Source organism: Periplaneta americana, chromosome 13, assembly GCF_040183065.1.
Source record: "Periplaneta americana isolate PAMFEO1 chromosome 13, P.americana_PAMFEO1_priV1, whole genome shotgun sequence".
Lineage (NCBI taxonomy): Eukaryota > Metazoa > Arthropoda > Insecta > Blattodea > Blattidae > Periplaneta > Periplaneta americana.
This window is the reverse complement of record NC_091129.1, coordinates 55,232,526-55,259,352: the sequence shown is the minus strand read 5'-3', so window position 1 is coordinate 55,259,352 and position 26,827 is coordinate 55,232,526. Positions and strand designations below refer to the sequence as shown.

Here is a 26,827-nt window from a genome sequence, read left to right as displayed (position 1 = left end):
CATTAATTTTTTGCCCATTGAAAATATGTATTTTGGTGCGAAAGTTGCCATTTCCTTGAGTACCAGAAATCTCCAAGAGCAAGGCATAAAATTATTCAAACTAGGGTGTATAGAATTCTACATAGAGTCACTTCGTCAAATATTGATCGATTTCCATTCTCAGATCCAGTAATGAAGGATTTACAAATTCTGGATCCCTCAGTATTAAAAGACTCCGCCATTCAATCTGTAGCACCACTTGCAGCTTCATTCCCTAAAATTATTGAGGAGACGAAAATTCAGGAACTCGATACTGAATGGACAACACAGGCATTGCTACGGACAGTGACGGTACCGTTCAAGACTTCTGGATGAATGTGAGAAAAAGAAAATACGCCGACAACAGTCCTGTGTTTCCATTACTATCAAAATTTGTGTGGTCCATGTTGAGTCTTCCCCATTCAAGTGCGGCCGTGGAACGAGTGTTCTCGTCAGTTAACTTGATGAAGACCAAAACAAGAAACAGACTTGGAACTAAAACAATCTGTGGTTTACTGCACACAAGAAGACTTTTATCAGGATCTCAGTGTTACTCATTTCCAATAAACACTTCACTAACGCAGAGAGTGACGGACAACATGAGCGAAAATGAAGAAAACTGAAGAAATAATGGATGTGTTGATAGTTTCTGAAGATACGATGCAGGGTGAGTAAGTTTATTGTTGTAACTTATAGATCCTAATGTTGCAGTAAAGCACACAATCACATGTTATTCAAAGTGACTGTCACTTGTCACTATCTTATTGTCATACTGTCTTTTTTGGACAGAAGTCTGTTATAAATCGCAACTAATGCAGTACTGTCTTTGATATAATCTTTAAAATAAATCTCGTTCTATCGAAAATCGTTTGTGAACAGTGTATACAAAAAATTCCTGATTAATACATTTTAATGCGGAACATTGTCAATAAGACATTACTGTGGAAAAACAAAATTGCATTGGGCGTATAGTCGTCTGTTTAGTTACATACGCTGAGTAAAGATGACAGTAGTTACATTTAGCAAAATTGTTCATTTCATTGGTTAAGGATGTGTTATTTAGTAATACAACAGTATTATCTTTCTTACAGTAGGCCTACACTGTAATTAATATGATAATACAAAGAGGAAATTCATGTTTAAGTAAACTACTGTAATCTCCTGTTTTTTTTCGATGATTTTCTTCTGATTTTCGTGAGTAGGTCGTGGCAACACTGGTAGGGAATGTCCAAGGGTCAAGGCTAAAGATACTGCATTGAAAGAACAAAGAAATATAGATGGCATTATCAATACAGATCACGGCGTGACTTTTTCGAGTATATTTCACAGACCTCTAACAATAGTCTGTCTCTATAGAGTTACTGTTGAGTATGATAAACGAAAATCTCTAGAAGACATAAGAAATGAAATATACGAAAAGTGAAACCGATGAACGCGTAGCCATAAAAAATTCCGTCAAAATCCCAAAATAGATGTACTAAAAATTGCCATAAGACTCATAGAAGAATGTATTATGTGGCAGAATTGTTCGAATTTTTTTGAGAATAAAATATGGGATATTTACCCGTAATAAATACTTAATGAACCAACACGAGACATTCGCAAATGGCAGGATTTTCCTATTTTGCGAGCATGGTCAACGTCCATTAAAAGTAGCCTCTATTTACTTGAGATCATAACCATAATATGCAATTTAGTTTTTAGATACGATATTTTCTGATCGATATCAATATTAGCCCCTACAGTTGATTTTCAGGCACCTGTAATATGCAGTTAGTAGTTGTCATTTTTACTTGAATCGTGTGAAGTGAGGTCTTATTCCAATTAATCATAGCATAGTAAATTTCATGAGGAAATAGTCTTTAGTAATAATTTTAATTGTTTTTTCCCCCCTTTTCAATGATCGAATAATTTATTTCTCCTGTGAATTTCAAGAGTGTTGGTTGTTAGGTATATTGTATCAATTATAAACAGTAGGATTTATTTAAATAGCGCAGCAAAACAAGAGTTGTTTTCGTGGCAATGAGACATCTATCGCGGGAACGTTTCACGCAAGGGAAGGATGGACGCTACAGTTCGTCCTTACTAGAATCCGCTCGCTTCCTTCTTGGTCTAACATCTTCGGGCGTGAAGGACACACTTCCTGATTCGCTGCTGACTGTGGATCTCCGATGACGAGGTAGCTCCTTGCCCGCAGGATCAGCGTCAGCTATGCTGATCCGGGAGCTTACAGCAGGCCTGTCAACATAGGAAATATGCAAACATTACTTTTGCGTGTCAGTGTTTCAGTTAGGAAGAAATATCAGTGAAAGAATAAATAAAACAGACTAATGTTATAGTGTTTTTTTTTTTAATTAACGGTGAATACATCGAATATCTCAGGTCAAAATGCAATCGTATTTATTTATTTATTTATATTTTGTGGAGTCATTTTTCTTTTTGCTTGGACTCTCACAAAATAAAAAATACAGTACGCCAAATTTATTTCCTTGGCGCTGAGAGGCACTTACTCCTGCAACATTGTTAAGGATTCGTTGTGTACGCTAGTTAAGATGAGTATCTAGGGTAACAATAAGATAACAAGTCTAGTGAATTTATACAGTCCCTATGGGAGGTAATTTGATACGTTTCCTACCGGGTCTGACAGTCAATAGGAGGAAGAACTTCTGCAATCGTATAGTGAAATTAATCAAAGTTGTTGCCTTCAAAGCCCATAATCTGATATATATTATATGATCTGGGGAAGTAAATACGAAAAGGAAATAAAAGTACAAACACAGATTCACAATCTTGTGTTTCTCATGTAGCTACTCACAAACTCTGGCCGACAAATGCACAAAAATTTTGTAGAGAATGTTCTTAGTCGTCCTACAGTGCAAATTCGTTAAAAAAACAGCGACCCCCGGAAAAACCCGGCACTCAATGCGGTGGTGCCTCCTGTTAGTATAGAGCTCCCTGGTTATAAACTCTTTTGTAGTCCTTTTAGCCGCCATGAAGGCATTGCGTTGTCCTTGGTGTACTATAGGAAGCGAAATACGTAACATCGTAGGGTGAATGATTTATGGAGCAATGACAGAATGCCCGAAAACCTATCACCAAACACCGTGACCCACTGGGATTCGAACCCGGGTTATCAGCGTGAAAAGCCTACGCTCTAGCTGTTCGGCTAACATATAGCTTCAATCATTTGCTAAGCAATTGAACGCGAACGGAGCAAGGACTTGGCTTGTGTTTCCAAAATCCCTAATTGAATTCAGTATAATAAAAATATAATACAGTGGTAATTTATATAAATATATAAAATATGTTTCCAGTGAATACACCGAACAGTGAACCAAAAGCAGTGTTATTTAGCTACACGAAATACCGGTATGTGACTTTTATCAAAGCATTTAAGCTGAAAGAATAAATTATTGATGTTGTATCAGCTATCGTTGTTTTTACCGCCAATGTTGTCCAGCATTACAGGACAGATAAGCTAGACATCCTCCGTCGGAAAAGAATTAGTATATGTCATTCGTTATCTTGTGAAACCAAATGCATGCGCCGTAGCTTATAGTAAGAACCTTATGGTGGGGCTTAGTTTGCTATCTAGATTCAAGTGGAAGCGTAGCGAGGGAGGGAAGCTTCCTAGTCTACTTTCTTCTTCCCCTCACGCGCAAATTAGTTTCACGAGATAACGAATGTCTTGTAGTCTACGTCGGGATATTTTCATTAAGACGATGGGTGTACTGACCGGCCAGCCTCCAAGTCTGCGCTGACGGTGATGTCGCGAGGACGGCTGAAGTCACATTCCACAGTAAACGCGGCGTCACCAGGCATGATGAGCTCGTCGTCATGCTGTACCACCACCACGTTAGAGTATATCTCACTGTCCTGCAACATACAGGAAAGAGCAATCATTAAATGCAACAGCTAAATCGAAAATCTGTCAGTGAAAATTATTATAAAGACGGATTGAGAACATAAACAAAGAAATGTGAAGGCATGGGGAGAATAATTATGAAGGTCCATTTCCCCCCCCCCCCCATTTTTAGATTATGGTGTCAGTTGTTAGAGAAACTCATGTAGTTTCATTATGTATATTCATTTGTGTCAAAAACGCTAAGGGTCCCGTGATATTCTTGATTTAATATAAGTTAAGTTGGAAAATGGAAGACTGACGAGAGACCTAGTATTTGATGAAAAAACGATCAATGTCCATTCCAATCGTTCTTTAAAATTTAATGCTTTAGTGTTTTTAGTTGGCAATTCTTATTATTATTTATCTGATTGGTGTTCCATTGTTGGAATTCAAGTCAAAGTTTGTGTTGTTGTTGTTGTTGTTGAAGCTAAATATCAGTTAGTATTGAGTTAAATGTGATAAAAGATTGCTGTTGTGATGGATCTACATACAAACCCAGAATTGAGTCGAAGTACGAAGAAGGAACGAAAGCTTGGCCGTGTATCAGATGCTACAAAGAAAATTAAAACTCAAGCACATGAAACAGGAGAGGATTGTAAGTGCACTAGATTGAAGTGTTTTCAAAACTTTAGTGAACCAAATAGGAGTGATATCATCAAACATGTTAATAGTCTGCCGAATCGTGATGCTCAGAGACTCGTAAAAAGGAGGCGCCCTAGAAAAGGTCAATATGAAGCCCTTCTTCATTATCACACGTATTCGTACAAAGTTAGAACAAAGAAAGATGGTGTAGTGATGGACGTACCTGTTTGTTACAACAGTTTCTTGGCTCTCCATGGGATATGTGCAAGAACATTACAGACCATTCAGGAGCTGTTGAAAGAATGTGGTAAGGTTGTACGTTGGAAGCATAAAAATCGACCACATGCTATAACTGATGAAACTAAGAATGCAATTCATGACCATATTCAATATCAATATCACCAACTGCAGTAACAGAAGTACTTAAAGACTGGTATGAAGTTATACGGCACAGCATACTTAAGCCAAGCCCATTCCAAGTTGTTGAGTGCAATCAGACATTTTTTTAAAGGATGGACAATGTTATTCTCCTCTAATGGAGAATACAAAAATAAGTTCTCTGTGCCTACAAGACCTCTGAAACAAGTAAAAGTGGAAATTGAACAGTCGCGTATTATGTAATTAAGATCTGGGACGGCTAGCGCGTCTGGCCGCGAAACCAGGTGGCCGGGGTTCGATTCCCGGTCGGGACAAGTTAACTGGTTGAAGTTTTTTTCTGGGGTTTTCCCTCAACCCAATAAGAGTAAATGCTGGGTAACTTTCGGTGCTGGACCCTGGCTCATTTCACCGGCATTATCACCATCTCATTCAGACGCTAAATAACCTAAGATGTTGATAAAGCGTCGTAAAATAACCTACTAAAAAGATCTGGGAGCTATAACACATCATGGGATACAGTTTTTATCACAGATAAAGGAAGAGAAAATCTTCAAGGCTGCAAGATGGGAAATTTACTCTACCAGGTCCTGCTTACACGGAGATCCTACCAACACCTTTGTTAAAGTGGAAAGATTTGAAGACAATTTTTATAATTAATATTTAGTCACTAGTTTAAATCTGTAGTACTAGGGTAAACATTGGTAATTTCGTGGCAGTGGTTATTTCGTGACACTTTTTCTTTGCTCTTTTGTGAACTAACCAATGGTGTTACTAGATCCAAATTTCCGCCAAGGGATTACATATGTTGTCCAGTTTCCAGAAACATAGCTAAGCTTTGTGTGACTATTGTAGTTGCTTCAGTGAGCTTTTATGTTTGGAGAGAGTAAGTTTGCGTCGACTTCTCAGGCATACAAATTTTGTGGATGTTTGTAATTATATTACAGGCTTATTACTAAAGGTAAGCATATGATATTTGGTACAAAGATTTATTGTATCTTCATGAAATTTTAGGAAATGTTTTTGGAATTTTAGATACAACTGTAGTCGCTATATAGGCTTAGCTTTACTGATAGAAATCTTAGCTGTTTGAGGCGAAATTTTGTTGAGTATTAAGTGTTACAATTTTTAAAATAGTATAAAATGTATTACAATAGGAATTTTAGAAATCTGAAGACAAGATGTGATAACAAAAAAGGAAACGGAGACGCAATGGGTTCAGTGTAGCTTCTGTTTGATTTGTTATCATGCTAAATGTCAATGATAAGTGCTAGATGACTTGCAAGAATTGTGACAGAAGATGGAACATGGCTCCACCATTTTGCACCGGAGACAGAGGCAGACAATGGAGTGGCATCATGCAAATTTACCAAAGAAATAGAAATTCAAAAGTACACCTTCGGCAGGAAACGTTATGGCTACTGTGTTTTTCGATTCAGAAGGACTCTTGCTTGTGGACATCATGCCACACGGAACCACCATTAATTCTGACGGGTATGTTGCAACTCTCAAGAAACTTCAAGTTCGACTGAGTCGTGTTCGACGACATCGGGAGAAGCAGGATGTTCTGCTATTGCACGACAACGCACAGCCATATGTGAGTCACAAGACCACAGACCAGATCAGAAAATTCGGATAGACAACACTGAAACATCCGCCTTACAGTCCTGAACTGGCACCGTGCGATTACCATCTCTTTGGTAAACTGAAGGATCCCTTCGCGGAACGAGGTTAGAAGATGACTCCCTTGTGCACGCTGCTCAAGAGTGGCTCAGACGTGTTGGTCCAGACTTTTACCGTGCTGGTCTACAGGCCCTCGTTCCTAGGTTACGTAAGGCAGTTGAAAGGGACAGGGATTATGTGGAAAAGTGACGTTTTGTTCCTTAAGGATGCATCTACATTATGTGAAAATAGCAAAGCTGTAGGATAAAAATATAATTTTTAAACAAATGTTATGCATTACTTTTGGAGTTACCCTAGTAATATAGGCTATAGTAAAGTCCGTAATAAAAGTGTTCACCCTTTCAGGGCAAAGAAGATCCCTTTTCAATTTCAATTTTTACTTTGATTTCATTCTTATTATGTGTTGATATGTATTTCTATGCTTCCTTGCTATGAATATTAGACGGAATTACTATGTTTGAAGTCTTATAACAATAAATGAGAATTTCATTTGACTTTAATGAATTTTTCCACAATTCTTCTACCTCTCACGAAATTATCAATGCAATATCACGAAATTACCAAGGTTATCACGAAATAACCAACCTTTCAGCTTAAGTTGTAAAAGTGGTTTTTGGCACATATTCAAGAACGTATTCAATCTTTTATGTCTCCAGATTTGTATAGCAAGTTATCGTCTTTTAGATGAAAAATTCGGAATAAGGATATATTTACACATTTGCATTTTAAATTATATTTCATGAAATTATCACGAAATTACCAATGTTTACTCTATACAATATTTTACTTATTTAATTTTTTACTTCCAGGAATTGTCAAAGCTTCTCACGAAAGAAGAATCAAAACTGTTCTATGACAATATACCACACTATGATTGAATGCAGAAGATATGCAAATACATTCTCTTGCTCCATTATTTTATATAATTTAGGCCTATAGTGCTAATCGCATTTATCGTGTTTTACAGACGTCCAAGTTTGCGTTAAATCAAGTAAAGTGGGATATTAATAGTGTTCTACAATTTTTTCTCGTTGCCAAACTTTCAGAACGGCCCCGAGGTTCACTCAGCCTCCTATAAAATTGAGTACCGGGTCCTTCCCGGGGGTAAAAGGCGGTCAGAGCGTGGTGCCGACCACACCACCTCATTCCAGTGCCGAGGTCATGGAAAGCATGGGGCTCTACCTCCATGCCCCCCAACTGCCTTCATGGCATGTTACGGGGATACCTTTACCTTTTTTTTTTTACAATTAAGGTTTAGGACATTCACCTTTATTTCCGCTTGCATTTGTTCATTACAACGTTATTGTTGCTCCTTCTCCATTGTTGGTAAACAAAACTTCACGAAACTTTGTGAATCCATTGTTATAACATGTATGTGTAATTTAATTGCAAGCATAGTATCCATTATTATAAGACATGAGCAGTAAAGCGTTTCAAACCTTAAAATTTTAATATCTCAGAATAATGAAAATGTAACATTCATCATTATTCCCCCCCATGTCTTCATATGGTAATGCGGTGGGCGATGACTAGAGGAGTAGGCCTACATGCCGCGTCAGTAGCTAGAGCGCTAGTCCTCATCCAGGCGGCTCGGAGAAAAGTGTGAAAGGAAGCAAGAGGGCTTTCAGTCGTAATTTTTTCATTGGCAGGTTTCGCTTCGAACGTTCAATTTCGTAAAATATACAATTTTGCTACCTTCATGAATCATGACAGTAGCGAGGCGTAAGGGTAGACAGGGAGGCAGTGTCTGTCTTGTAATATCTCTCTGAAACATTTAATATTATATTGATATAAGCCTAGAAGTAAAGTAGAATATGTGTAATAATAATAATAAATTTTATTTTGTTAATTACATAGACTATTACTCTTTTACTACGTCGTACTACGTTTGACCAATAAAACGGTACGGAACGACGTGTTTCAACCAATCATGGCTGCTTATTCTACAATTTTATCACCTTCCTAACATTTGTTTCTTTATCACTTTCCTTGTATGTTTGTTTGTTTGCCAAAATGAAATTAAATTGCGTTCTAGCTTCTAACTACGGTTGTAATTCTTATTTCAGAACTAACGTTAAATCTCTACAGTTCAATCTTGAATACGAAGAATCTCTCAACAAGGCAGGGCCACTACGATATCTTAATATATAAAATTGAATGTGGGTATGTATGTATGTATGTATGTATGTATGTATGTATGTATGTATGTATGTATGTATGTATGTATGTATGTATGTGTGTGTATGTTCTCTATACAAATCTACACGCTTTGACCGATATATGCCAAAGTTTGCACATTTTTAACCTTCATAACCAGGAGAAGAACATAGGCTACATTAAAATTGTGCAAATGGAAGTTAAACTAATTAAAAATGTAAAAAATAAAACTAAATAGATCAAATATTCATGTATAATTATTAAAATGCAAAATCTTCTGCAGTCAATTGTTCTTTATTATTGTCTGTTGTATTCAACATCGACTTTCACGAGGCCTTGGAAATTTTAATACGAAATTAAATTACATTGTTGTTACACATCATGAAGGCTAAAACTAGATAATTCATGCAATAAATATCTTTACGCAGTCCAGGACCGTATTATGAATTCCTCGATACAATTTTGTAGATAGTAAGCAGACTTTTATACAACTGAATTCTAGAATTCTTTGAAACTACAAGGATTGATACCATATAATTTACTTAATATTGAATAACCAATAGTACTATTGCGAAATATTGACCCACCAAAATTATGCACGAATAAGAATTGGTGTGAAAAACTCATACGAAACGTAAAAGAATTGGCAATATTAACTGCAAAAATTAAAGGAGGTGTTTTTATTCCACGTATTGCTAGGATACTCATTCAATTTTAAGCAACTGCAATTTCAATGCCACTAGCATTTGTAATGGCCATATTAAAATGAACCTCAAGGACAGTCGCTCAAAGTTGCAGACATTAACTTGAAAACTGCGTGTTTTTCACATCCTCAACTATATTTTATACAAAGAAGTGAAAAAAAAAAAAAAAAGATTTTACACATATCAATAAGCAATTCAATGCTACTTTTGTCATGTTGTTAATGTAGTATGTGAATGTACATAAGCCCACTGAAAATAACATTGTATTAATTCTCAAAGTATTGTTGTTCACGTCCGAAAATGTGTTGCTGCGAAATTATATCTGTATAATCACGTTGAAAATGTAGTATGTTAAGCGTTATCGAAATAAAAATCTCTTAATTTCTAAAATACCTCTAGGCCTATACGTTTCTCAGAATATTAAGGTGCTATTCATAGATATTTCGCTAGCCTGCGCTACGAGCGTGCTAAACTAACCCCGGCTATCGACTGGTTACTTGTACGGGATTTATATCATATCATATCATATCATATCATATCATATCATATCATATCATATCATATATATCATATCATATCATATCATATCATATCATATCATATCATATCATATCATATCATATCATATCGCTAACACTGGTTTATGAATACGAAAAATTTTAGTTCGCTGATCATCCACCGGAAGCCCGCGCTAAGAATGTCTATGAATATGGCCCTTAGTCTTTATGTTAAAAATGACTTATTGCGAGTTTATATTGTATCTGTATTCTGTGTATAAAATTAGAATTAATATAATATGTTCTGAATTTATTAGATATAGTTTCAAGTTATATTAAAAAACTGGGTATGATAGGTGGGTGTACAGCGGTCAAGAGGTAAAAAATCTTCCAATATAAATTAAATTATATATGCATATATTGATTCGATGCTGAAACTGATCAGAAAGAGGAGAAGGAATTATATTTTCGTTGGGTTTTACTTTGTTTGTAGTTTGATTTTTCTATTACTTTATTTGTATTTCTGGAGGTGTGGAAGAGAAGGCCTAATGGCCTTAACTACACCAGAATAAATAAATAAAAACAAATACATAAATAAATAAAAACGAATAAATATATAAATTTAAAACAGCAGTTTAACGTCAGGCACATGATGAAATGTTTCTTTTCGGTGCCTGATATACAACTGGTTTAAATTTAGTTAAACCTGGCAGGCATTTGGCTAAGGAGTATTAATTCATGTAAGTGAAGTTAAATAAAGATTCATCTTTATGTGCGATGAAAGCTTAGTAAAACAATATAACTAACTGTGACATGCATGTAGAATAGGAAATTCCATATGTCTGTATGACTTTAGCTGTTTTAATTTCCGGTATTATCATCTCTCTATAGATCGCAGCAATCTAGTAATTCATTCCGAGTAATTTTTTTTTATTTTTAAATAGGTTATTTTACGACGCTTTACCAACATTTTAGATTATTTAGCGTCTGAATGAGATGAAGGTGATAATGCCTGTGAAATGAGTCCAGGTTCCAGCACCGAAAGTTACCCAGCATTTGCTCATATTGGGCTGAGGGAACACACCGGAAAAAACCTCAACCAGGTAACTTGCTCCGACGGGGAATCGAACCCGGGCCACCTGGTTTCGCGGCCAGACGCGCTAACCGTTACTCCACAGGTGTGGACTTCCGAGTTATTTTCGACGTATTTTTTGACATGTTAGCATTGAGAAGATGTTCGCTCTGAATGCTATCTAATGCCACTACATAGCTCCGACAACAGATCCAAAAATATTCTGCGATTGTATACATTGTCGCTTTCGTTATGACCTCGATGGTGTAGTTCATGTGTTCTGCAAAACTTAACACAGTTAATTATCCTGCTAAAAATGTAACTGTTCTTATCTACAAGTCCATTATAATAACTCTGCAGAGAAACACGGCAGGCTTCATTTGAGTCAGAATGTTCATAGTACTAAAATTATAACCTTTTACGTCGTTTTCAATATTTGTTTCTGTTTTCTGGTGTTTCATGTTTCATAACACTTTCTGATCGATGTCTAAGATCAGTAGTTGTGGCCTGTCACAGTCCAATAGATACCCACCAAACAATAAATACACAGAACAAAAGAGGACTGCTTTTCTTAGTTACAGTCAGCCATTTCTGCTTGTCAAATTAAGACAATGCACATGTTCTGTTGTTATTTTTTAAATTCTGGTGAAGCTTAAAATCTCTAGACTGGTGCGCGCGAAGGCTGTTTACTTATAATTTTTCTACTGAACTTGAAGAGAAGGAGATTTCAAAGAATATCTAAACTACAGTATTTATAATATTCTGTGTCAATAATTTTAAACACTGAGTACTAATATTACTACTATATTAAACACTACATACTAATTCCCTAATTCAATTAGTGCTATCCAGAACTTACACTTTCCATAACTGCTAAAAGTGAACTGAAAACTCGAATTTGAAACGTGTGCCATCTGTAAAGTGTCAGCAGAACATGTACTGTACTGTACCGTTACACAGTGGTCTAGAATGCAAATTTAGCGGGACATATTAATAACTTTTCAGCTACCTAACAGATATTTATGAAATTTTACACAGTAGTTACAGGTAGCATATATGTTTTGTATGCAAGCTCTTGTTACGTTGGTATAAGGGGAACTACCCCTTATAGGGGGGCGCATTTAGACAAAATTAGAAACTTTTCTCCTATCAGACAGATTTTTATGAAATTTTACAAAACAGTTACAAGTAGCATATATGTTTTGTATACAAGCTCTGATTACGTTGGTATAAGGGGAACTACCCCTTATAGGGGGCGCAATTAGACAAAATTAGTAACTTTTCTCCAATTTAACAGATTTTTATTAAATTTTACACAGCAGTTACAGGTAGCATATATGTTTTGTATACAACCTCTCGTTACGTTGGTGTAAGGGGAACCACCCCTTATAGGGGGGGGGGGGCGCAATTAGACAAAATTCGTAACTTTTCTCCTATTTAACAGATTTTTATGAAATTTTACAAAGCAGTTACAAGTAGCATATATGTTTTGTATACAAGTTCTGATTACGTTGGTATAAGGGGAAATACCCCTTATAGGGGGCGCAATTAGACAAAATTAGTAACTTTTCTCCTGTTTAACAGATTTTTATGAAATTTTACAAAGTAGTTACAGGTAGCATGTATGTTTTGTATACAAGCTCTCTTTACGTTGGTATAAAGGGAACTACCCCTTATAGGTGGCCGCAATTAAACAAAATTAGTAACTTTTCTCCTATTTGATAGATTTGTATGAAATTTTACAAAACAGTTACAAGGAACATATATGTTTTGTATACAAGCTCTGATTACGTTGGTATAAGGAGAACTACCTCTTATAGGGGGCACAATTAGACAAAATTAGTAACTTTTCTCCTATTTAACAGATCTTTATGAAATTTTACACAGTAATTACAGATAGCATGTATGTTTTGTATACAAGCTCTCATTACGTTGGTCTATGTAACTACCCCTTATAGGGGGGCGCAATTAGACAAAATTAGTAACTTTTGTCCTATCTAACAGATTTTTATGAAATTGTATACAGTAGTTACACTTAGTACATTTGTTTTGTGTACAAACTCTGTTTACGTTGGTATAAGCAGAAGTGCCCCTTACAGGGGGATGCATTTAGACAAAATCTTATGGGTGGGAAAATGTAACATTTTAGGTACTATTGCACCTTTTGGACACTCGGGAAGCTTATTTGGTACATAATTAACAAGCTGTCATCTTTAATTCCCTGAATTATACTGCGGAAGCAGATTCGGTTCACAGATATTGAAATAATTGCAACCGAGAAAAATTGCACTACTGCACCTCGAAAGAATAGTGCTCATAAATTATTACTTCCGCAAATCTGCGCACCTTAAGACTAGATTTAAAATAGAGGTAAATAGTGGAGGAAGTGAAAAAAAATCATTTTTGAACGAACCAAAGGGTTTTTTTTTCTCTACCTTAGCAAAGTCTGCACTCAATGGTTATATTTATATTTTGTCCCGTGTGCATTCATGCTAATTTTACATACTATAATAACATTAAATGTAACAAAAACAAACAGTGTTACATACCCAAAGAACTACTTGACATGTTGGTACTAAATATGAATGGAATCGACCACTTACAACAGAGTTACAGCACAAAGAAAACGGCAGACTCGCGGCGCTTGCTGAGTAAGAATGCTGGGTGGCGAAATGTGGCATGTTACCGGTTTTTTATCTCGCTATGCAGCCACCTCCGCTGATTAAGATTATCAATTCAGTGTTACTCAGTTATATAGGAAAAATAATTTAAGGGTTTAATTTCATTTTTTTACATGTCATTTTTCTGCATTTGTCCTCCTAAATATGGATTTTAGACCACTGTGCGTTAGGAGAATACGTATAAGTGAGTTTTAAATATCTGGGCAGAGCCTCGAACCGGATGTATAGGCCTATGTAGGTGCTAAAAGTTCATATTGTTAGTCGGTATAGTTTATGAACATACAAGCCATGCCCCCAGTCCTTTTATATGTCATTCTTGTCATTCAGTATTTCCCTTTGGTACCTTTAATCCTGCGCCAGTCTGGTGAAAGAAAATCTCGCTACTAGTCTGGTGGGGTTTGTGACATCCCAGGCATTTACTAACTTACTTATGGCTTTAAGGAACCCAGAGTTTCATTCCCGCCCTCACATAAGCTCGCCATCGGTCCCTATCCTGTGCAAAATTAATTCAGTCCTATCGTCATATTCCACCTCGCTCCAATCCATTTTAATATTATTTTTGAAAAAAAAAAAAAAAAAAAAAAAAAAAAAGTGAATTAATCGTTCAGTACAGTTACGAAAGTAATAATGAGGACAATTTTCCCGCATTCAAATCCTAGTTGGGACAAGTTACTTGACTGAAGTTTTTTCCGGGGTTTTCCCTCAACCCATTAAGAGCAAATGCTGGATAACTTTCGGCGCTGGACCCTGAACTCATTTCGCTGGCATTATCTCCTTAATCTCATTCAGATCATATAAGTTGATAAAGTGTCGTAAAATAACCAATTAAAACAATTGACCGAGGGCACATGGCGCAACGACCTTGATATTTTGGACGTCTCACTTCTGCTTGTGTTACCAGAGTGATATTTCGTATTAGTGTTGTCCGAAGTTAACAGGTGAGATAACTTCTTGCTTCGGCACGCTCCTGTCTGTGTTCTTTTATGAGATCCATTAACAATTAAAAAAACTGGCACCTTTTCACCTTGGTCCCTGCGTTGTTTACAGATATAACTTGAGTATTAATCCCGGCAACCTTTAGAAGGGCATAGAAGACCGTTACAGGCCATCATCTTGAGTTCCGTGACACATCGTAGGTAGCACAAAATTGGTCCACTGTATCTACGCCACCTTTAGGCAAGTTGTATGTGGTGATCATCTCTAGTTTTCTTAGCTGTCCTGTTGTTTCATCAATGTCATCGTTATGCATTGTCGAAAGTAACAATACAGCCCTTCTCTTTTTAGGCACGTAGGAAACCATTGTTATCTCCTTTTGAAAGCAGGACATGCTCGTATTTACAGATCTGTTCTTCGTCTGAATAAGTTGAGGTGAAATTTCTCTTTTGTTCTTCCTTATTGTACCTAGAAGTGTTAGCTTATGATCTCCCAAAAGCTTCATAGCCAGAGGTACGCTAGCGAATCAATTATCAATAGTCACATTTCTTCCTGTCGGTGAAACCATTCTTCGTATGACTGCAGCAGGTGTATTGGTGAGTTGATACGTCCCTTCAGGTTGTTTCCCTGCGTATATTTCCAGGTTTTGTGTGTAGAAAGTTCTGGAATCGACAAGAGAAAACATTCTTATGCCACGCTCCCCTGGTTTCCTTGCTATATACTGCCGTAAGGCACAATTTTCTCTAAATTTCTCAAGTTTTTATCAATAGTTACCATTTCACCCACTGAATAATGTGATTTACATTGAGTAACAAAAAGATCGAAGAACTGTCTAATTGATGCCGATTGATCTAGCTCTGATCTTGCTGCTCTTGTTGATTTGTCACAACCGAACACAGAAGCAGAACTATAAAACCTAAATATCTCAATTCCAGTTCCGTCATTCGCCCATAATTAATCTAGATTTAGCCTGTTTGATTTCATTACACTAGCCATACAGAGTACCAATACAAGCTTTTATTTCTGATAATGTTCTTTTTTGTCTTTATATTTTTCATAATCGCTATAGTTTAGAGAAACATTATCAATATGTTTGCTAGTGTTTTCAATCAAAATATGTAACATATCATCAGTAAAAAATACTAGGAAACCGTGTATAGGGCTGCTACAGTTTTTCGATTCCTTTCCGACACATGGAAGATGTGTTCGTATAATATTACATGAACTCGCTCTTCTATTTCTAGGTGGCGCTGCTGTGATCCATTTAGTGATTCCATCCTATCCCATCAGATGGTTCCAGTGGCGGCTCGTGACGTAAAAGGTGTGTGAAGCAGTGTTAGGTCGACTTCTAATTTTATAACAAAAAATGTGTATTAAATACCGGTATATTTAAAATACGTGACATTGATGATGATGACGATAATAGTAATAGTAGGCCTAATAATAATAATAATAATAATAATAATAATAATAATAGTAAAATCATAAATTAATGGTAATAAATAATCATACCATTTTTTAAAGACAAGTTGAATCCTTCTGTTCATGGCAACGAATTTATCAGTAACATCGTTGTGGAAATTCTGATTTTTTTTCATAATTTTGTGCATAATTTGCATTTGCATAGAAATATTTTGCGATTGACGAGCGTCTTTGTTGTGACGTTCAACTACGCAAATAGTTTTTAGTGCGATTCATATAAGAAAAACCTCTTTCCGCGGACAAATTTGTTAATAAACAGCCCAAATTCCTAAAGCACGTTGATTTTTTATAAACAAATATTACTCGTAATTATTTAAAATAGTCCTAATAATTAATGTAATAAGAACAGTAGAGAAAACAATTTACAATGCACACAATGCAATCTTTATGCACACTCGCTCACGAAATCGTGGCCAATTTAACTTTGTATATAGGCTAACACCGTAGCCATGTTTTCTCAATTCCTCTTACATTATATTTCCACTTTTCTCAAGACTCGTGCTTGCTTCTTTAGCAAAACAGTTAAAAAATTACAAATATATATTCATTTAGTAGGCCTATAACTTTTCTATGGGCGAAATTAATTTTACGCTTTTAAATTTCTGTAATTTTCATTGTTAGAGTTGGTTACCTTTGTCGTTGATTGGCGGAACGTTGTGAATTCGTCTCTTCTTTCACGTCCGACCAAAGCCATGATACTAACTGTTGTTGCGGGGTGTAGCCTTCTTGCCACGGTAACCATAGCTGAGTGAAACACTAACAGGATGAAAATCGAGCTCACTTCACCGGTCCAGATTTTAATGTATTGGAGTTTTGTTGCTACGGTAACCATAGCAAGCGAAATAGAAAGTCGCAATGCAAGAAGTGGGTTCACCGACGCTATGTTTGTCAGTTGTTCAGCGCGGCGCGATTTTTGAACGTGCATAAATATAAATATCATAAAATCAGTCACACTGTGATGTATAGTAAAAGTAAAGTGAATTTTTCAATTTTTAAAAATTCTATGGTGAAGTTGTGCTTCACTTGCTTCACCTGAAAAGCCTCCTCTGGATGGTTCGTATCTTGATTCCCGTCATCAGATATGTTATTAGCAGGGCTCGGAAGTTGAAGACCTAAAAGTTAGTATTGCAACGTAGTATACTTCAAGCTAAGAAAACATTTCCTCTATCTCAGGTAGAAACCTCGTTATCACTAGGTACTTTGTTACACCTGGTGAACATTGACTCCGAAATCTATTCACAATTTTTCGACAATAAACCTAAACAAAAGGAAGATTACAGTAGGGCCTACTCTCCCCACAGGTAGGCCTAACAAAATCTGTGGCGCGGTTTACACAAGACACAATTCTTTTCATTTGAAATACCATGTGTTGAGCAAAGACTCTTTGAATTCCAATTGGCAATGTATCGAATATTGCACATTTATCATTGCCAATGTGGCGGTATAAAGCAATTTTGAACACGTTTATCACAGCCACAATACATTTTTTCAATTCTTATTGCACTGTATATATGGAATTATCAGTCCATTAACACATCCATTATTTCACAAAACAGAAACTGAACGACTTAAATGTAATTATGAAAGTCGCCAATGACGTTAATATGAATATCATTTCAGAAAATTTAAAGATTAAAAACAGGTAGTATTCCCGTTAAGCGGGATAATGTAATTTTACCCGCGATACGGTTATCCAAAAATAGCTAGATTTAGCGGGAAACCCGCTGAATTGGCAACACTGGCTATAACGATTAAAACACACGAACCATCCTGTTGCTTTGAATTCACTGCAGAGCGAGCACCTTGTCTTCAGGCAGCTTCGTCACCGGTGCTGCGTAACTCCAACTACGCCCGATAGGGCGCATTTAGCTTACAAATTGAAAATGTTTAATTTGTACGGACCTTTGTTCCACAAGAACATAAAAGAATACAACTATAATAGTACGGTCTTAGTTGCAATGATAATACATTAACATTAAGTAATGTACATGATTCACATTGCAGGGTAATACAGCTAAATGACACTTACAGTAAGTAAGTACCCGCGCATGAAACATTTTATTTTTCGTTTAAGTACAATTGAAACCTATTCCTCTTCCATCATCACATCCAAAATGCGATAATTCGATTGATAAATATATCATCATCTAATTTTTAGAGGGGGGACTGTTGTACAGCGGTCCCTCCACGTTGTGTAAATGAAGTGGGTATACGTTTTTTTGTATCGTAATGTAAATGTGAGTTTAGTTTGTAACATTGATTTAATACAGAAAGTGTTGAAGGTGGGATAAACTGATAAACTTTTGATTCATTGACTGTAACTGCTTTATGAATGAAGTTGTTCTAGAATAAGTTTCATAAGAAAATGTTTACGTCAGTATAGACATGGGAAAAGCGACACATTCGGAACGATTCAGTTAAATGTTTCGAAACACTGTCGAATCACGACATAACGACACATCTTTTGGGACTGGGAGGCAAAGTGCAAAGACGTAGTTAAGTAGTTATATATCGCAAAGTGCCGACTGGCACTATGTTGCAGCCAATGACATTATAGTTACTTACCGGAGAGACCAGCGAATAGGGATTATAAAGAATGGACACTGAGCGAATTTTCCTGTGTTTTGTTTCTCTGTGCGCCAGCGTTTAGTTCCACTTTCAAGCGCTAGAGGTTGGTGTAATCGAGCATACGCTAAGATAATAATTGAGAACAGAGTTGAGACACAGGATCCAAACATCGCCTACCTTATTGCATAATCCAGTAACGCTTTGCTTCAAATAAATTCAAGTTAACAGCTTTTCCTTATTTCTCAGTGACAAACTAGTTGTAATAATAATATTTTATATTTCAGATATAATAAATTATATTATAAAATAATATAATATATTATAAAATTACATATCGAATTCGTTTAATATTTGTATATAATATAGGTATATGGTTTTACTTCTCGTAAGAGTTTTGTTTTTCCATTTTCAGCGCTATCAAATCATTACATATTTTAATTGTTGTTGGGGTCAAAGTCTCAACTGTCATTATAAAGGAACTCTAGAGTATAGACATTACAATTAATGACGGATTTATTATTTTATGGATCCAATTTATTTTGAGTACATAATGTACCTAGATGTATTAATTATATATGTTATATTTCCGCTGTGTCGACTGCTAGCTGGTGTGATGTCAGCGCCAACTCTAGGGAGAAAGCAGAATCTCACGCTTTAGCTGGCTTGAAGGTCATTGAAATCAGTCCGGTTACATCAAAGGTACCGACGCGAAGTGTCCATTCTTTATAATCCCTATTCGCTGGAGAGACCTGCGCTATAGAGCGGCCTTGAATCAGCTGATTACTAGTAGAGCAGTGAGCTGGGGAGTGGGGGCGATTGGGAGTGATTTCTCACTACGAAATGCGAGCAATCAACTGTTTTGAATTAATGTTGAGAATGTGATCTAATGGGTCCATTGACAGTGCAGAGAAAAACAGAACTGAGAAAAAACATATTATGATGAAATCAGACACATTAGTTGAGATTATTTGCGGAATTTAAAAATAAAAATATTTAACTTAAATATTACCGGTATTATGTAATTTTCGTTTGGCAGCACATATACCCATAATAAATGTGGTATTTGTAGGCCTGCATTGTTACATTAACGATAATAATTCTAGTCTCACCTTCCATTTTATTCACACGTTCCACAGTTATTTGGTATGGTTAAAAGACTATAATATAGGTAAATATTAGTGCTAATTCCCCAGGAAAGCTACATCTAAGAACGCAAAATTTTCTTTAGTTTATCTGGCTTTTGTGATATGTATATAATGATAAATACGTGGCTTTAGTTTGCAGGTACAAATACTTTCAAAATAAAAATCTTTTGATGCTTGTCAGTATATTCTAATGCGCTATCGTAGCCCCCTTTCTTCTGGTTATTTAACGACGCTGTATCAACTACTTGGTTATTTAGTGTCGATGGAATTGGTGACGACATGGTATTTGCCGAGATGAGGTCGAGGATTCGCCATAAGCTACCTAACATTCGCCTTACGGTTGAAAAAAACCTGGGAAAAACCTGAACTAGGTAATCAGCCTAGCGGGAATCGAACCCACGTCTGAACGCAACTCCGGAACAGAAGGCAAACATGCTACCGCCTGAGCTACGCCGGTGGCCCCCTTCTTGTTACTAGGCCTAAGTAATTTTTACTTGAATGAACAAAATTCCGACTTTTTAATTGCGCTTCTGGAATTCCACCATCCTGACTAGTGAAATTTTTGCCTCACTGGTGATCTGCCATAACATTTTTAAAGCCCCCGCTAATCTGCTAATTACCAACATAACATGCGAGAGGTTCAGGACAAAGGGTTTGGTGGTTTCCTTAGTATTGCTTTCATGGACCTCTAGAGTGTTATATTTGAAATACGAATGGCTACAACAGTGCATTAGAATGTACCTACACTCCTAGATCATATATACTAACAGATAACTCCTTTATATAGATAGACTTTCGAGTTTGCAGTTGGAGGCCGGCTTGATGTAGTTCAATAATCGTCAACAGATAGCACAATGACCAACACCATCACGAGACACGAACTCTGAACCGGTCTGGTCGGTCTAAATCGATTATTTCTTGCTTACGAGATAATCTCGTAAGTAACGGTATGTACTGTCGACAACTGATGACCATGGATAAATATTATTGGCCTATATGACCTTGGCAAGTTCGGAACTCAGCTAAATATAGTTGTCACGTGGGCGAAGCGAAGAGATAAGATAAAGTACGCCTTTGTATTGAATAGAATACAATACAGTAGTGATGGGCGAAGTTGTTCTTTTCCCGGAACAGTTCCGGCTGTTCCGGTTCTGGAAAAATACTATGTTCCAAATAACAGTTACAAGTAGAGATGTGTCTGAATCATAGACAAATAAATAGAAAGACCCCCAACTCAATGCATTACCTTCGACACGCTATTGACGCGACGTCGAGACACTTGGCGGCAAAACATCGGAACTACATCTCGTTACACATAGCGCCAGAATGCGGAACTACATCCCTTGTTACACGGCCCGATCGGTATTACAGGTATCCGCTATGCCAACATTAGAGCCCGATCGGTACTGCAGATAACTATTATACCAACACATACTAGTATTTTTCATATCGCCAAAGGAGTGTGTAATGGTTTATCAGTTTAAATAACATGTTTAACCACAATATTTATATCACATTTTTGTTTTAACATGTGAATATAAATATAATGGTTGAACATGAAACTGAAAACCATTAACACACTCCCTCTTTTAACACCGTCCTTTAACCCTTTTATTAAATTAATTTATCAAATTTGACTAATAAAAGTTTTTTGCATCTTCTAGATCAAATATGTAATTGAGATACAGGATGCGAATAGGATAGGATACTTCTCTCCAAAACACCTTAAGCACTATTTTTAAATAATGTTATGCATCATGTATTGGAAGATAAAAACAAAGATTGACTTTGGAATATTGGCTTCGAAGTTATTATTGGTCAGTTATATAATTATAATTCGCTCTTTAATTTTTTATGTCAAACATTAGCTTGAAAATAGTCATAAGATGTTTTGCTGTGACATAGTACAACGCACGTTCATAAACATTTATAAAACACCACTTTATTTGTTTTACACCGTCAGAGCTGAACATCTATTTTTAAAAGTAACTGCCATTAGTTAAATATATGGATATTAAAAATCTAAGTAATCAATAATCACCACTGATAAAGAATACAAATAAAACTATTTGTGTACAACAGACATAAAATTAACTTAGACTTTTAATAAAAACACCATTAAGAAATACAAATAAAAAATTATTTTTCATTCTCTGATGTATAGTTGATTCAAAACACTGAACATATTAGAAAAAGTGCAATACAATTTATTAGAGATAAGTCTATACTTCGCAACATTTCCTAATTTTGAGCTTTGATACTGAGTGTTTTATTTGGTTGTGGCCCCATTGCTCAAAATATGTTGTTGTTGTATTCTAATGCCAGGGGTTTGGCAATAAAGTCATTTGACCTCTTGTACTCCAATATTTTTCGAAGATATTATCATGGCCAGCCATTGAAGCACAGATTTTGAGGTGTTCCGAATCTATTTCTTGGTTTGAGTTGCACAGTGAGTAGTTAGGGGACTGATATATTCCAATTCTATGCAGGTGTTTGTTTGGCCAGACAGTCATGGCCTGTTGCCAATCTAAATGCAGCTACAGACGATTTTCGTGGTAAATCGGGAATTAAGTGTGGATTATGATGCAGAGAGTTCCAGAGAGATTGTGTTATCAAATGTTGTTTGTTGAAGTCTAAGTATGTAGATTTAATAAATCTTTTCACAGAGTAATACGTAGATTTAGTAACAGGTCTGTAAGTAGCAGTGCTGCCCTTCTTTGCTATAGCATCCGCATTCTCGTTTCCCAGGATTCCACAATGGGATGGTATCCATTGGAATACAATTCTTTTATTGAGTGATATTAATTGAGAGAGCATTTTAGTTATTTCTGCTCTTTGAGATGAAGGTGTGTGTTTAGAGACTATTGATAGAATAGCTGCTTTGGGGTCTGACAATATAACTGCATTCTTAAATTTATTGATGTGGCATAGAAGATTCCTGAGACTTTCACTTATTACAATGATTTCACCATCAAAACTTGTTCCATATCCAAGAGATCTATAAAGTGAGAAGAGACAAAATATTGTACCATACTTACTCTCTTCTTAGCTGATGTTATACGACAAGCATTCCATTATAAGAAATTTAGTTGCTTCTGTACCATTAAAGTAGTCCCGCCTGGAAATCCGATTGGGGGACTATTTTGCTGCATAGAATTGGAATATATCAGTCTCCTACCTAACTGTCCATTGTGCTACTCAAACCAAGAAATGGATTTGGAACACCTCAAAATCTGTGCTTCAGTGGCTGACCATGACAATAATTTTGAAAAATACTGGAGTACAAGAGGTCAAATGACTTTGTCAAATGCCTGGCATTAGAAAACATCACCATATTTACTCTCTAAAAATTCTATATAATGCACCCAAATGTCACCAGTTGCAGAAGCTGCAGATTCGTATCGCTGCCACTGGACTCCCTCCTATGCCCTATAGCTGTCACAACTGAAATGCTCATTGTACTAGTAATTATTATTTATATTTATATTACTATGTAATGTTAACTTAGGGTCTTAAAGATCGTTAGACACAATTTTGTTAAATGATAAATACAATGAATGAATCACTCACTGAAAGAGAATACAGGTTCAAATTGATGCCACAGTGAAGTGCAATGAATGAAGCAATTATGTTAGGTGGTGAAAAAGGTTAATGTAAGTAGGCTGGTGATGAAGTGGGTCGTAGTTCTTGAGTGGGATACCAAGCATCTCTTGACGGAATGGCCCCTCTTAGTAAGTTGTGCCTGAAGTCACCGTTATACTGATTACTGCGAAAATGGCTTGCACATATATAGGCCCTTCTGTAAGGATGAGGATTTTCTGCCACAGCTGCCCACATGTGGTACCTGTTACAATCAAAATTCTATTATTATCTTCAAAAAATACACAAACCAGGGTTGGTATTAATTTAAATTAATGATTTAATCATGATGTAAATAAAATAATTTTCATTTTATTTACATCAGATAATTGTTACTACTTAAATCACAGATTAAAATTATATGCACCTAACATGATTAAGATGAGAAATTAACTTCCTGAAGAAAAAAAATATAAACGTTTTTACATATGATTGTTCTGCTGCTTCTTAAAACTATTAGCAATATATGAGTAGCAAACTTGCAAAACTTGACATGTCCATTTTTACAAAATACACTTCAGATGCCAAAAACTTGCATCTCTGCAATGAACAAAATATTTTCTATGGTGAAATATATTTTTCTTCCTATGAATTCATATAAAATTTCACCACAGAAAAATCTTTGTTTATTACAGACATATAATTCTAGCATTTTCTGAAGAAATGGACAGGTTTTGAAAGTTTGCTTCTCATATGTCTTTTCCCAACTCCTAATTAAGGAGCAACAGAACACATGGTACAGGTAGTCAAGTAGAGCCTACTTTCGGAATCACCACCTAATTAAAGCACAGTATGATGCTGAGGATTGAAATGAACAGTTGTAGCTCATAACAATATTCAAAGTAAAAGTTGCACAATGCCAAATGGACTATGTATTTATTTTGAAAACACACAATGCTAAGCTCTTCTGATAAATTTATTTGTAAATATTAATCTCCCTAAATATTTGAATTCTTTTCTAATGAATAACAAACTGAGCATAATATCTTGCCTAAGTCTAAGCTAATTATTATTATCATTAAGTGCAGGTTATTAGTGCTGTAACTCTTCATGTATTAACAATGAGGCCTATGTGTAAACATAGTAAATTATTTTTGAAGCGATATTGTTAATTACTTAAAATAACACATTAAAAAATACACAATTATGTAGGAACGAATGCACAAATTAAGTTTAAATGAATTACAAAAGAAGGCAAAAACTCATTTTAATAAACAAATCTGAATTCGACAAATAATTCTCACTTAAATTTAAAAATCACTACAGTTTATCAACCCTGACTATTTACTGAAGATACATAAGGATATCTTTGCATTGAGCTTATGCCAATGCCATTGCTTACCTTTTAAGCTGTGCTGCATTACTTGGCACAGGAAACAGGAATAACCAGGTCTTCTCATTACTATCCGATTTCTGACAGTACACTGCAGCACATTCACAGTGTAAAACTCCGCCATTTGTCTTTCTATTAACTGAAACAAACGAGCAGTAGCCTAGTATCATATAATGCATTAATAACACTACATTTCATAGAACAATTGAAGGATTGCAGTATAATCAACGTTTGTGAAATATTCCTGGAAGAATTCTATCCACGAGTCTATAAAAATAATAAATATATCCGGCAATTTAACTCTTTTTATTTTATCAAAATTATTCCAGTAAAGGTACTACTGTTAACTGTAAAGTCAAATTTTCTAAAATATCTTTTTTCGGGAACGACACTTCTTTACTATTGCGTTACCAAGCTAGGGTACGCCGCCATCCTTTGGTAACGCAACTGTAAAGAATTAAACCGGGAACAACATATTTAGTCATATCAGATTCCGTCCCACGAATTTTAAGATGTCTGACCAACTTAACTTAGCTATATACAAAAATGAGATGTTCGTTCATACCCAAAGTGTATATTAACTCTGTTAGCTTACCTTTAAAGCTCTTGGCGTAATTGCAGTTAGGCCTAATACACTCTTGTAATTCAACACAGACGTAAGTTCATCATGTGGTAGTGGTAGAAGGAAGGTAATCGCGTTCTGAAGTTTATCCCTGAAAACAATTACAGATCTCAGTTTAATAAACGTTTAAGATATGATGGAAGAATTCAGTTTAAATTAGAAAACATGACGGTGCAGTTAAGCTGCATCTACACGGTTCAGTTTTTCATGCTCGTACGCACGCAGTCTGGGAAGAATATTGAAAGAATCAAGTTTAAAGCGCATGTTGAATTAAGATCCATTAAGATTTTCTATCTACAAGGTACGCCATATTAATATTAAAATACCAAGATACCATGTGATGGAGAGTAAAAACCGATTAGTTTCATTGACCAAGTTCTGCAGCAGCGAAAGCTAAAATAATATATTATCCTGCACATTGTGTGCACTTCCGTTATTATTAAATACCAATTTTGCAGGCATTGTTTGAATGTGTGAAGTTGAGAGAAAAGTTGAACCGTGTAGATGTAATCTCAAACGTATTTCTTTCTTACCTTTAACGTTGCGAATTATTTCTTGTTGCAGGAAAGCACCAGTAACTTGTAAATTAACTCGATCTGTTCAAATTTCTTCCTTAAGCAGCCATGTTCGTCCATTCCATAATTTATACAAGATTTAAACAGAATAGGAATGCCAACATCCAACAATTGATCAACTGAACAAATGAGGTTAATAGGTCATACACAGTACATTAGTATGGCTACTTTGTCCTCGAATGAAAATGCAAATTAGCTATATAGTAATAGTAATAATAATCCGAATGTTATAAAACTGACACATTCTGTAAATAATGGATATTAATAATATCTGTTTAAAACTGTCATATTGGCAAAACTTATAACCAAAGAACTTTCGAAACCAAAGAGTTTTGTACTGCTAATTTTACAAACTCTGTGATCGAAATACAGCCAGCGCTGTCCTGACCACATGCGGCAAACTAAGGAACATCTATGAGCATCCAACATCTGTCATTTGAGTTACACCCCCCTGGTCTGAATCGTTCACTGATGCGAGCTATCTGACTCTCGCTCGATTTGAGGAGTCTTCCCCAAGCAGCTCGCACAATCAGTGTCACCAACTGGACGGAAATTCCGTCAAAAGTTACGGAATTTCAACGTAGCGGACGGGAAAAGAAGGGCTTCGACGGGTGACGGATTTTGTGGCGGAAATTACGATTTACATAGTCTTTTTACTGTTTTAGCTGCTGTCGTTTTAAATTAAATTTTTTTAGGGATTTTACTTTTTCTTTGAACAGCCCTGCCCGTGCCGTACCATGTTAAGGAAACCCTTGTTTCAGATTTCCTCGTAATCAAGTCAGAGGTTGAAGAATTATTATTTTAATCGAGACTGGTAAGAAAGTTGTGTTAAAATTTTCTTTGTATTTATATACTGA

General features: G+C 35.8%; 1 protein-coding gene and 1 long non-coding RNA gene across 3 annotated transcripts in view; both read right to left on the bottom strand.

Annotated features, from left to right (window-relative positions):
* Positions 1 to 26,827, bottom strand: part of LOC138711932 (cuticlin-1) — a 97,574-nt gene that overhangs the window by 6,765 nt on the left and 63,982 nt on the right. For both annotated transcript variants that reach the window (XM_069843232.1, XM_069843233.1), the window contains exons 3-4: positions 3,755 to 3,894; positions 2,105 to 2,256 (exon numbers count right to left, since the gene is read on the bottom strand). In XM_069843232.1, coding sequence (XP_069699333.1) covers positions 2,105 to 2,256; positions 3,755 to 3,894 — 292 coding nt within the window. The remainder of the gene's footprint in view (positions 1 to 2,104; positions 2,257 to 3,754; positions 3,895 to 26,827) is intronic.
* LOC138711933 (uncharacterized) lies at positions 21,723 to 25,915 on the bottom strand. Its single transcript, XR_011335531.1, has 3 exons — positions 25,369 to 25,915; positions 24,783 to 24,912; positions 21,723 to 23,645 (listed from the first exon to the last, which is right to left on the bottom strand). It is a non-coding gene; the product is annotated as an uncharacterized lncRNA (long non-coding RNA).